Source organism: Apteryx rowi, unplaced genomic scaffold (assembly GCF_003343035.1).
Source record: "Apteryx rowi isolate R43461 unplaced genomic scaffold, aptRow1 scaffold_18, whole genome shotgun sequence".
Taxonomy (NCBI): Eukaryota; Metazoa; Chordata; class Aves; order Apterygiformes; family Apterygidae; genus Apteryx; species Apteryx rowi.
The window spans coordinates 2077577-2091620 of NW_020448085.1; the positions used below are offsets into that span (position 1 = coordinate 2077577).

The following is a 14044-nucleotide window of genomic DNA, read 5'->3' on the forward strand; positions in this document are numbered from 1 at the left end:
AGTTTATATTCTTTGGAGTAGCTTGTCTCACTGTGCTCTGCTACAGCACAGCCAAGCTCCTCATCTGGACAGGACTTCTAGAGAGTACTAAGCCAAAAGCGACAACGTGAATACACACTTTATATAAACTGCTTTAACTGATTTGTTTTATTTAAATAAATATAATAATATAATTTAAATAAAAATTTATTTAAATGATCTAACTGATTTATTAAATGCTTTAATTTTAAAGTTTTTCATATTCATACCCATAAACAGTCCTCCCAAGGCCAACTGGTTTATAAATTTCAACATAATTATGTCAGTGAATATTCCACGGACAGCTTAAAATAAAAATCAATGTTCCAAACACTGTAAGCTCAGAAATACTGACTCCAAAAAAAAAAAAAAAAAAAAAAAAAAAAAAAAAAAAAAAAAAAAAAAAAAAAAAAAAAAAATCAAAAAAAAAAAAAAAAAAAAAATCACATGTAATTTAAAAAATATGTCCAAATCCAGTGATCTCTCAAGAAAGAAGAAACGGCTAGGGAATTTTGGCAATAGGTTCCTAAAAAGCAACAATGTATCAAAAGCAGCTTTACACAGAAACCAAACAATCCTAACAAAACTCTCCTTGGAAATCTTGGCAGGTCAAACAGAGAATTTCAAGCGAAAGAAGCCGCCATTACATCGAACTATACAAAGGGAAAGATGTTCGACAGGAGACCCATTCCCTGCGTCATAGGTGAGACTTTGAAATCCAGTAAGGGGCGCTTATACACAGCAAGATCCATTTTTCCCCCTCTAATATTTTTAAAATATGAATTGTTTCAAGGGGTCTGGAAGGAAAGTATCAGAAATGAAGTTAAAGATAAATATTTCATTTTCTGATCAAGAAAGAACATCTGAAGACACAATCTGGATAAATATCTGTCCACGTGCTCACACATCACGCAAGAATGTTCCTAGACTTTACAGTGAAAGTCCACAAGCAGCTGAAAGCATCAATCTTCCTTTGGACAGACACTTTCAACCACTGAAACAGCTGAACCACCATAGCTCTGTTAGTAGTAAATATAATTATAGAGTGGGAACAAGAAATCAGTGACTCACCAAAAAAAAGGACAGTGAAATCTAAAAGCTTGTAGAAGTGCTGTAACTTTGTGGGGTTTCTGAGGATCAGTTACTGCAGCACTAACTGCACATCCTAGCTGATAAAAGCACTCTGTTTAAGATATCTACAGTGAAACCTTTTGAATGCCTGGAACTAGATACCAGAAAATTCAGTTTAAACTCAGAGCTTATCAGCTTCCAACTTCAGGTTCACATGTAATTTATTTAATAAAACCAATAGAGTTGGTTTTTTTTAAAACACATTTTCAGTTGCATTTCCCCAATGCCACTTCCTGAGAAAATGCTGTGAACATCAACTGATGAAGGAAGAGAAATACCAACATACAAAATCTAATTAAATTATAAAGAATATAGACAATACCATTGGGAAGGAAAGCAAATGAACTGAACTGGAACTCTAATGAACTAGATGGAAAGAGGCTAAACACTAGAGCCTGGAGGAAAAATGGATAATCTGAAATGCACACAAATTAATAGACTCCATTGTAATTGGCAATGTAGTAAAATGTATTTCATATTTATGACAGAAACCTATTACCTGGCTCTAGATGAATGTGAACTTTAGTTAACGATACTGTTGACAATCTTACCTTAATTATCCTGCTGCATCCTGTTTTGTGCTACACTACATATGTTTTCCTTCTCATAAAACACTTTCCATCTCATTGCTTGGAGTAATGAATCAGGCATTGTGTCTATACCCTTATAAACACAGTTGGTTTTCTATAGAATTAATTTTAGAATCAATTGTATTTAATGTATAGCACTAAAAGCTTTCTTTCAGAGGTTTCTTTCTTTTCTTAAATCATGGCAACATAAAAGGCAAAGGACTTGTTTCCCATTTCCCATTTATTCTGCACAGCTTTACAACAGCACAGTACAAAAACTTTTTCATACTACTATAATATCAGAGATACATAACTGTGTATCAGTGTTTTCACATTTTCCAGTGCCTGCAAATAAACATGTTATAGATTTTTCCTATATTAATTATGATTTGCTGGCTAACTCCAAGTAATATGAAAGCAAAAAATAAATGGAAATAACTGTAAAATATCACATAGATGTAAGAACACCTTGCATTTATTTGAAGACTGATTTTCTGCCATTAGCAGCATTAGGACATGGTGGGGGCAAGGAAAGTTACAATCATCACCCAAAAGAGAAACCATSAATAAATGCCATACCCAAGACACCCAGACACCACCATGTTTGCGATTTGGAAACAGTAATGCTGTTTGCTGGCTGGTGAGTGTCAGAGGGATGACAACTTTTTCAGTGATAGGTCTGATGAAAAGGAAGTGTCCATTGGGCCGCCACTGGGTTGCACTGAGGGTAGAGAAAAAGGAATGCACCAGATCAAAGTGCATCACAGAGCAGAGAACCTGCCAGGTCCATATACGTATGAACTTTTAGCTCTTAACAGTGATGGTGAGAAGCAGCTTTATTTTGTCACTTCATCAAAATATTGAAGTACAAAATATTTAAAAAATTACTCTCTAATTAGCAAGATAATGACTTATGCTGTGCATATTTTAGCTTTATTTTAAAAAGAATATGGTAGTACACGGTCCAAGTTAAGGCTGAGCAGTGTGCGCACTGCATGGTATGTGAAGGATCAGGAATCAAAAAGCAAGAATTTTCCTGATCTGCAGACTACACTTCCAGTTTTCCTTGGTGGGCAGACCGAAACGGGAGGGAGAGCAAGACAGCAGTGGGAGGTAATGAAGGAATAACAATGGAAAAGGGAGGAAGTACGGTGTAATCAATTTTTTGGTAAATTAGCCATTTAGCCATTGGTTCTGTTAAATAAGTACATGTTTATGCTGTATTAACAATAGTAATTAAGGTAATACTTTAAGATTTGTCATCTTTTACTTACTACCGTGTTTTTTCAGTACATACTTTCACAAGGTTTGGGATTGTTTTGGTTTTTTTAAACACATTTCTACAAACCTGGTTTTAAATAATATACTAAAAATTCCTCTTAATTTGCATGTTCTGTTTCCTTATGGTGCTCTTCTTATGCAATTCCTATTTACTAACAAGAGATAATAAGTTCCTGCTATAGATGTGATGATCTGAAGTGAACAAAATGTAGTATTTCAGTCTAGATATTAATTGGACACTTTTGTATTTCAACAGGCATAATTTTAAACAGTTATTGCATTATATGAAATTTGATTGTATCTATTATTTTCAGGGCTGTTTTGAATCCAAAATGGCTGAAATCAGCTAATAGAAACATGTTTTACAGAAAGCACATCCACTTGATTTCTCTCCGTTTTGGGGAACGGCTTCTTCAGAAAATCATCTTTTACTTTAAGCTAGTAAGTGAAAAATCATCCCCATGCTCCTTTGAAAACAATAACTTCTAGGTATTTTCTAGTAATCTAAATATAACAGTAAGCTCATCTTACGGTAATTGCATATGCAAGAGCTACCTTAATATGTACAGATACTAGCTTGCTTCTGTGCTTATCAGTTGCACACGCTTTCACAGTCAACTCCTAGAGCAAGTTTGGATCACAGTGACCCGTTCAGATACTAAAGATTTTTATGACTTTGCAGGAATACACACACTTTTAAAATCTGTTAACATGACAGTTACAGGAAAAAATGCTGTAATTTTAAAACTGAATTATATTCATACATATATTATTCATTCTATGTACAAATAACTATTTTAGTGTTTCAATAACCCTTAGTAATTTATGGAAAAGCAAAATACAGGGCAGATTAACAACGAATCATCCATGATTACACACAAAGAAAACCACTCTTTGAAGTGAGACTGCTACAAACACACTGCTTTCTGTACATATATACACATTTTTTCATCTAGGACAGAAAACCTGTCACTCAGGCTGCAGCTTCTCTCTTTATCTTACGGTTATTGCTTACGACTTTTCACTTTTTTATTCTTTTTTTTTTTTTAAACTCAATTTATTATTAGTGCTGACCCACTTGTCGAATCACTGGATAGCACTACTGAGAATACCTGGCTTTCTGTTCACATGGCTTAACATTAGCTATGTCAAAAATTCTTTATGGTAACACTTTCTAGAACACGAGAAAAAAAAAAAACACTACTTCAAGTGTTTAGAGTTATTTTAATTTCAGTCAAGATATACAATTGGTAATTTTTTTGACTAAGTTATATCTGCCAAAGTTAGGAAATACAGAACTGCTCACAATGTCAGTGCACACAAAGCAACATTCCTAGGAATTGCTACTAAAGGTGAAGAACTAAGGAAATATGTGTATGTATTTTTTAAACAAAGAAGTGTATTTGCAAAAATTCAATTTTTCATATTTAGAAATCAACATTCTTGAGAAAAGTAATTAACCCGTCTCAATTTTCCTTTTCCCATATGTACATTCTGCTTTTTGTCCAGATTTAATGAAATAGAACTTGAACTTCCATATTGGTAAATACAGCCTTGACTTCTCACACATTATCTATGTTCAGGGACAAGAAAAAACCGACCAAGAGACTGACTGACTTACAAATCATGAAGTCCCAAAGGTGGTTTCCAGTAGAAAAACTGCGTTAAAAGCTATATGAACATAACAATTATGAAGTTTATGAAATACATGGCATTGCACTGGTTTATAAAAGGATTCAATAAATGAAATAGGCAAAAAGTCTCATGGCTTTTGCACTGCTTAGGAATCTTGTGGGATGGGTCTTCAACCAAAACGGGAAAACGAAGATTTCTAAAGGCAGTACAAAATGGTGAGAAAAACTATGCTATCTGTAGAAAAGCAGAGCAGCAGCATACTGGCCAGACAGTCCATATGGGAACAACTGATACCACTGCCTTTCAGACACCACATGGACTTGGTAGGGTTTTGTTTTGTTTTGTTTTTGGGGGGGGGAAGGCAGGGTGTCTTTTTAATAACCCTCTTTACTGCTTAATATCTGGGACAAGGTGTGTTTTACTATTCATGCTTACTCTGCAGAAGTGTGCAGCAAATAAGGGAATTTAACAAGCTAACTTTGTCTTGATGATAATGCTTAAAAAAATGAAAGTGAAAACTGTTTCTTTCCACAAAATAGGGAATTTTCAGAAAGCTTTCTATAAGTGATTGAAAAATCATTGTATATCAAGAGATAAGAGGGAAAAGAAGATTGACGCAAACAGTCAACTGCTTTGTTTTTTGTCAAATGTTTGAAATTAGCAAAAATTCCACATCAAGAGGTTTTAAGCATTATTTATTTTTAAATTCACAAATTTAAGAATAAACGAACCCACTGCCTATTCCTCTGGGAACAATTAAAAACGTATTGATTATCTGGTCAGCAGTATACAAAAGCACCACTTACTGCTTTGAAACAAGCTCCTCAGATTTAGAAATCTTTTCAGCAAAATTTTTTATTATTACCCTAAAATTTTCAAACAGAAAATTTATATCCCTTTTATAACTCATGACATGTTCTATGGTAGACATTTTTTGATGATATACCAGCTATATATTTCAAGACTTCAGACAAGCTGTATTTACAAAGAAACAGCAATCTATTCTTACTATTTATTGCAAACAGTAAGACCTTTACAGAATATTTTGCATTAACAGACTGTAGCTAAAGCAAAGGCCTGTTAAACCCATAAAACTAGAACCACACTAGCAGACTTTAACATTAGCTTGTTTTGAATACCAACATAAGCATCCTCGTACACACAAACGTGTAAGCATTTCTGTACCTTGAGGCCCAGTAAAACTAGTCCTGCCATTACTAATAGCAGGCCTTAAGCTAACCATGCTTCACACTACCCGTGCTTTACCCAAGCCCTGTCCCTTTAGACTTGTTAACAACTTATTCTGAGATCCTGCTGTGTGAACCAGAGCTTGGTACCAGGCATCTCTTATTATGATGAAGAATTTAAGCAGGAAGTAACAGCAAAGGTCTCAAAAAATGGGGGCAGGTTGAAAACAAAGACCCCAGAACAACCAGTAACTTACTGACTGTCGATTAAAGACCACTAAACAAGGATAACCTTGAGAACTGGGAGAAGACTGCTTTCGCTTCGGGAAAGGCACTTCGCAAAGGGCGGGGAGCAAACAGCCAAGCATCAGAATAAAGTACATGCCACGGCCTTGGAAAGGAACCCCCCACCTCCCCCCGGGAGCCTCTTGTAGCACCTAGTCCAGGAGCAGAGACCAGAGGCTGGAGATTGGCTAGAAACAGGAGATCCCAAATGGGGGGAGAAGTCACCTGCTTCAGTTCTGGCTTCGCTTGTCAAAGGGAATCAAGCAATTAAGTGCATCAAGGACCCTCAGTGCCAGCTACACAATATCAGCTCTTTGGTATTACATATTCGCAGCTACTTTAAGATAACATTGTTAAGGAGACTAACTGTTTGAATATATAATGATAATGGTTAGTCATGTGCAAGAACTAACCATTTGCCTGAAATATGTTGCTAATGAACGTCAGTCCAATAGAATTGTGTTTTGAAGTTTAAAACCAACCATTTAGTCTTCTAAACACTCCCACCAAAGTGATCTCTAATTCCCTAATCAATATAAATATACATACATATATTCATTTACAACAAGACATAGCTGCTGCTTCACTAACACCTCCAATAGCTGAAAATGAAGTTGCTTTAAAAGGCTTATTTGATGATTTCATACTGTGGGCAGTTGTCAATTAACATCTTCTACAGACTTTATAGTAAATTCCAAAGCTATGCTTAGAATAAGATTACTGACGTAGCCATCAAATAAACATATCCAAAGTAAGCACAATAAGTAAATACATGAAAATTTTATTTTGGCTTAGATAAAACAGGAAGGAAAAAAAAAAAAAACCCACAACTGCGAGTCCCTCTTCCCTCCCCTTACCAGCCATGGGTTCAGTACTTAAGCTATTAACAATCCTACAGTGATTGCCCAAGACAACAAACACAGAACAGAGCTTTCATTTACTGCGCAACGGTGACCAAGACCAAATGACTCCCATAGCATACAACCTCCTTAAAATCTGCAGGATGGCTGGATTCCCCAGAGCTAGGGGAGAGCTCACCAACCACACACCTTTTCAGCTGCCAGATTTCCAAGGTCAAGTAGTACAACGCACTCCAAGCCTGAGTGATGTCAACGGGAAGGACAGTACTGAAAAGCGGAGTAACAAACATTTCACACTTAAGTGGACAATTGTGCCTTCCCACACAAGGACATATTCTTCAACAGCGAGCTAAGAAAAAGACTCTCCTTCAACACAATCAGATAAAAGCTGTATGTTCTCTTACAGCGGGACGCCATTTCACAACTAAGAACAAGTGCAGCACCTTTAGACAAACTGCAGACTTGGAGAAAGGACACACGAGTAGCACACAGGCTAATGATAAAAGCATAATATAAACAAAGTAAACAACAGCAAAGATGGCCTAGGATGCTCTAATAACCAAAGGCTGATACCTAGGAAGAGAACTGTAAATTGCGTAAAGGAGATGTTTGCCATTAGGTACCGCAACAACCTAGGGCAACGGTTTAACCAAAAGTCTACCCACCCACACCCCAGCCCCGATTCTCTCCTTATCTCCATATACCTTCTTCGTCCTTCCACCCCTAACTCTCTGCATTAGCTGAGCATAGCCTGAGCACAGGATTTTCTCACACACCTAGGCACTGATCCTGCAGTCTGTTTGCTGAATAAATTCCAGTTTTACCAATCCAATTCAAACAAAAAAGGCCATAGCCCCAGGAGATTCCAGACTCAAGGCTACTTGCTGGCACCAACAAGTCTGTTATCTGAAAACAGGGAAGCAGCTTCCTTATCCCTCTGAAAAATCTTTTACTGGTTGCAGCCAGGTGAAACTCTGGTTGACAACAAGCAATCAAATGCTCTGAAAGCATTAAATACTGGGGCTGTAACAGGAAAAAAAAAAAAAAGTCTTTTGGATGGCAACTACATGCCTGGACAACGCTGAAGGCACCTGCATTACATTACTGCCCTATGGCAGGAGACTGTCTCAGCAGGCTAACATTGCCAGAACTTCCACTCTAAGAGACACTTAACATGAGCTTACATACCCAGAAAACTTCAGATATGGGTTTATTGCTATATTTGCCAAGAAAATATTTCCATTTCTCATGTGCTGTATGTATATGTTGAGATCACCACGTTCAAGATCACTCTACTGATATTTCGTATTAGTATTATACACATGCTTATGATTGTCARAAATGTTCTACCACAAAAGCATGAATTTGTCCAACACAAGTTTTTGGTTTGACATCGATACACCATCTTCAAATTCATTACTTACACACTTGTGGAGCATTCAGTGAATAACTTCATTTAGAACTTCAGTTCTAAATACTGGGTTGGCCTCCAAGCTCCAATGCTTTAACAAGTACCTAAAAACACCTACCACAAGAAAAAATGTCCCTGCTTCATAATTTCCCTAATAAATGCCTGCATATATGATTTTACCCCATAGTAAATGAATTCAAGACAGACTATTCCTCTGGGGTAAATGAAGTATCTCACATCACCATTGAACAGGTATCACAAAGTAACAAAAAGTAACTTTTCACCCTGTAGCAATTTGTTGAAGCAGATGTACTTAGAGAGGACATTAAGGTGAGATGAATAGCTCTTCAGACATGCTCATCTGTCTCCAAGTACTATAAAGGGAATCTAAAATCACTAATTCAAATGCAGATGTTAGACTTCAACATTTAATATTACTTGATGCGAATCCTACTCTTAGTGGCAAATTTCAGTTTTCATTACTTAACTGAAGCCACATATTTCTAATCAAGTGCAAAACTAGTGGTTCACATGCATCAATAAGGTTGTTGACCTAAATAATCAAATCAAAACACACAAACTCCCAAAATTTCAAAAAAGAAGGGTCTGCCTAAAAGTAACAGTGCACACCAACTCACAACAATTTTACTGCATCTTTCTATTTAAGTATTCAGCAGATCTTGAATTCTGACACTGTAGGAAATGCTGTAAATGCCTAACTTCCGCTGGACACCTATGAACTCCCCAGCACAAAAGTAGTAGCCAAAATGGCACCACTGGGTTAGGAAGTGAACACAGACACTTGGCTACAGTATAATGAAGGTAACTTACCTCACGCTGCTTCACTATAAGGTCATAAAACCACCATTACTATTACATAACTCCACTTCCGGTTTAACACTCTTCAAATTCATCTTCAGATATCTGGCAGCGCATATTTAGCCATGTCAATACAGACCTCTTAAATGTTACATTGCTGCAGTCAATCCTCACAGAAGATTTCAAGCCTTTGCATACAAACTCCTGTAATCTCCACCTTTTTTGTATCTCTTTTGCATGAGAACAATTTTGAATGATCCCAAAATTTACTTAGAAAGACACAGCAACTAAAGCCATAAACAAAACTGTTCTCTGTCATGACACTTCAAAATATTCTTAGTCCAGCAGCCTCAAGCATCGAAGTTCCAGCTTGAGTGCTGCATGAGAGACTCCTGTATCCTTGTACCAACCTAGCAGAGCCCCCCCCCCCCCCAAGCCCAGCACTCTGAGGGGAGCTTGCGAACTCAAGCTTACTAGAATTTTGATGCAATACATTTCAGAAGTGGTAATAACAACAACTTAATTCAGCATAATAGTTTCCATGCAACAGGAAAGAAAGAAAAAGCCTCCATAACTGCATTGATACCAGCAGTAGGACTACACCTTCACTAGCTACATAAACTATGGGACAAAGTAAGGTTACAGTGCTGTTAACAGTAAGGGAAGGGTCAGAGATATGGTGCAGCAACACTGAACATCTTCCCTTCTCTCAACTAAGAGGGAAAATGCCACACAATCATTGTGCTGCTGGTGCACCAATATCACAAGGAGCCACACTGTCTCACTCCTTTTACTAAAACTGCTAGCTCCTGCTATCAAGCAACTTGTTCTTCCACTTTTGTACAATACTCAGCACAGAGTATCCCCAAATATCCCTGAATAGTCCTAAACAATGTAGTCAAACAAAAACAAAACCAAACAAACTCTTTTCTCCTCTGGAGCATAGATAGATATGGAAGGAAGGAGCTAAATGTGTGATGTACACCAAAAGGAGTAAGATGCAAGTTTATACAACTGCAAAGCATGCAGGTTACTGTATGTTCACTTATTTTGCTTCTGGATCTTTATTAGGACTTTGTTCCTTTTTATACAAGCTGTCATCCTGATAAACACTCCTGATACACAAACCAGCACAAATGCATTTCAATAAGACAAGCTCTTTAAAGGAAAAAGTTATGAAACTATTGTTACACCACAGCAGTGCCAGCTCTGACTCTCTGACTCTGAAGATTCTGAGACAATGATGAAAATTTGAGTTTTACTTCCAGCAAAGGAGGTATTTGACTGGAGACTAATGTATCACAGTAAAAGCATAAAAGTTAGCAAAAAGCAGATTAGGAAAAGTAATAACCTCAGTACTATTAGAACCAGATTTACACAGCTGCTTTAAATCTCTGACTGTTCTTGCAGATAATAACGCAGTGGGTTTACTGGAGATGAACTACAGCTTTCACTGCCTGACAGTCTGGGCTAGCATCTTATGTATCTACAGTCTGCACAGAAAATCATTAGCACTGCAGAAAGAGCTGGTGATTATAGCTTGCATTGGGTCATTTCTTACTGTTAACTTCAGTCAAGGTAACTGACTGAATTCTAACACGTCAGGAGAGTGCATTATTTTAACCCAAAGGTCTTTCAAATTTATAAGAGAATATTTTTTCTTCTGGTCTAAATGCCACTTGCCACAAGAAGCAGGAGATAAAACTTATGACAGGCACTTCTGACCTTAGCAGCAGCAAGGACTGTAACTGCTAACACAATGATATATCAGAATGTACTTCTAAATACAGTAAGCCATCCAAAAAAATTTGTGAATACAAAATTACATCTGTTGGAAAATTAACTAGTTTCATCTGCTCTTAAGAGCTTGGAACAGTGGGTCGATTCTGCAAAGTTCTAATAAAAGCTGTGAAAAATCCTGATTCCCCTAAAGGGCAGGGAGGCTGCATTGCAGCTGAACTATACTACAGCTGCACTATCAAAATTTTCTCCTCTGCCCAGGCATAGACCTCATATTAAAACACAACATAAGCTGCCTTCACAAGGTTTCATTTTATGTTCCTATTTCACTATACAGCTTAAAAGGACACATACAGATCCATCTATCAAAATACTGTATCACAGGAAGTACACACCAAACTACTCCTCTGAGACCCAGCTACTCTCGGTTCTAGCCTAGCAACCATGCTTTTGCACACTAGTCATTTTGCAGAAAGTGGTCAATCTTCTTCAGAACTAGGACTTCCAAAATTCACTCTCGCTTAACTCTTAGGTCAATTTCAAACATGAATTACACTAAAGTCAGTCAACATTTTTGTACCTATTTAATTTAAATTCTAAAGACATTTTATCTTTACCTTGTTTTTTAAAAAGGTTGCTGCGTACTATTTCCTTCATGGACTGCACTTTCTGCTTCTGCAGTTTCACTGGTGGAATGCAAGTGTAAAATTCATATAGTAGTTGGCTGCATATATAGGAAAAATGTCACAAATAAGATACAGATCAATTCATCGTATGTTAATAAGAAAGACAGCAAGAGCAAAAAATTATATACTTCTAAATATTTATTTCTTTTTAGGATTTATTTCCTATATCACATTGGGAAGAGATCAATAGCAGGTTTGAAAGATATCTTCAGAGAGAAACAAGAAAAGGATGAACTAGATTTTGGCCATATTTGCAAATATTTATTACTTTCCATTTCTTCCATGCAATACAAATATTTTTGTATGTGGGGGGCCAATAAGCTTATCTTCATCTGATAAGTAAATTAAGCTACTAATTTCAAACCACTAAAAACAGATTTGGTTTCCTGAAATAGTGCTTACTCAAGGGGGAAAAAAAAAGATGCATTGCTCCACTTGCTAATTCCAGTCACTGAGTTAATGTATAAGGATTGAGCCTCAATACTAAATACTATCATTATACAAGTAAGATCAGAACTCCCTTTTAAAAACACATGCTCTGAATTCCATCACTGTCTTGATTAGTATAAATTGGCATAGCTCTATTGACTTAAACTGATCAATAATAATTTATTCTGGGTGAGAATCTGCATGGCATTGGAAACATCATCTGATACATCTACTAAATGTTCAAAAGCAGCCTACCTCAGTAGCTTGGCATCAAAGACAGTTTCGACATCATGAAGAACTGATGGTATGTACTTCAAGGCAGCAACCTGAATTGACAAATAGATTGTGTTACTATTGCAGGTTTCTCTCTGCATGCAGCGTACAAACGTAATACAGAGCACACCATTGAAACGTACACGTATACACGTACAAACCAAACTAGGTAAATTTGGACTTTGTCCTTCAGATTCAAAGTTTATACTTTAACATAAATTTCATCATAGAGCACTTGTCACAGGAGGGCTCCTCTGCTGAGGATATGCAGAGGAACTTAAATACAATAGTATGGAGTGGTTCATATTCTCTTCATAGGCCAAAGAAGGGCCTCCAAAACTGGCACAGAATAAGAATGTCTTTATCATGCAAAAGTGYAAAGCATCGATCGAAGTAGGAGCTCTTGGACATCTTTTGCATCAATTCTGTCCCAGAATGTGCCATGCAGTAGGCAGAAGTGATAACTGCCATGTATCCACTCTACAAGATAAACTTTCAGGAAAAGAGCAGTGTCATCTCTGTAGCCAACCTTCTGCAGCTGAACTGCCTGAAGATAAATCTTATCCCATCCATTTCTTAACTGTATTTTGACAGTCTAATGGAATAAGAGAACACTAAAAGATGACAAGAGTAAGAAAAAAGACACACATTACTATTCTTGCACAGACAAGAATACTCAAGCAGGTAATCTTCAAGCTCAAAATTATCATCAACATTTAAGGCAAACATCCCTGAAGACATTAACTTGCACTACTCGGGGTCCGTAAAGTTCCTTTGTAGATTCAAAGTGTATAGCCTCTATAATAGCTTTTGAAAACACACATAGTGAAAAAGCTTACAGTAAAAAGCAGAAATGTTAAACATGTTAAACACCCACTGGGCCATTATCTGCATTTTTCTTTACCTATCTTTTGGATATTAAGAACTTCCTACAAGGATTTTTATGTTGACAAAATGGCCTGTAATTATATCTTTCCACTAACAAGAATGTATTTCTCAAATACTTCACACAGCCAAAAGGATATGCTATACTTCTTGGCTAAAAGCGGTAATGAATTCAAGTTAAAAATACACTTCATGGATTTTAAAAATATTTTCAAAGTTCTGCATGATTTATCAAAAAGGAGAACCTGGCCATTTCAATACAGATCTGGAGCAGGACATCAGTCTTATTTCTTCACTCCCACCTTTCTGTTTCAATACATGTCACGTACAGTAGGCTCTTTTCATGGAAACCATATGAGAAATTCAAACCTGCATCCAGATGCAGTGCAACCATTCACTGTCAAGAAGAACATCATCTACGGATAGCTGTTTCTCTAGAAGAGATCAGATATCTTCCCCATCCTTACTTCAAGTGACCAGAATGTCTTCTTGCCATAGTATCCATTTTATGTCATTGTGCAAAAATCTTTGGCAAAAGCTATAGTTCATGATGGCAGCAGAGATTAACTAACAACTGAAGAAAAAGCTTTCCAATAATTACAGCAATTACTTTTTCATGCTGCTACAAATTCAACCTTACCAAACAGAAAAGGGGCAYGAAGTTATAGTTTGACTAACCTCTTCTTGGTCCAGATTATGAGCGTTACAAAGGTAATAACAGTTTTATTTCATTATGCAATTTGAGGGTGTAAAATTCTACTAACATTTTGCTGAGATCTATGTTACAGTAACATGAACTCTTCCATTACTGATATAGCTCTACTTTATGTATTAG

General features: G+C 36.6%; 1 protein-coding gene across 1 annotated transcript in view; it reads right to left on the reverse strand.

The window, feature by feature from the left end:
- Positions 1-14044, reverse strand: part of DOCK2 (dedicator of cytokinesis 2) — a 228840-nt gene that overhangs the window by 160209 nt on the left and 54587 nt on the right. The window contains exons 24-25 of the mRNA XM_026061319.1: positions 12307-12377; positions 11554-11660 (exon numbers count right to left, since the gene is read on the reverse strand). Of these exons, the coding sequence (XP_025917104.1) occupies positions 11554-11660; positions 12307-12377 (178 nt within the window). The remainder of the gene's footprint in view (positions 1-11553; positions 11661-12306; positions 12378-14044) is intronic.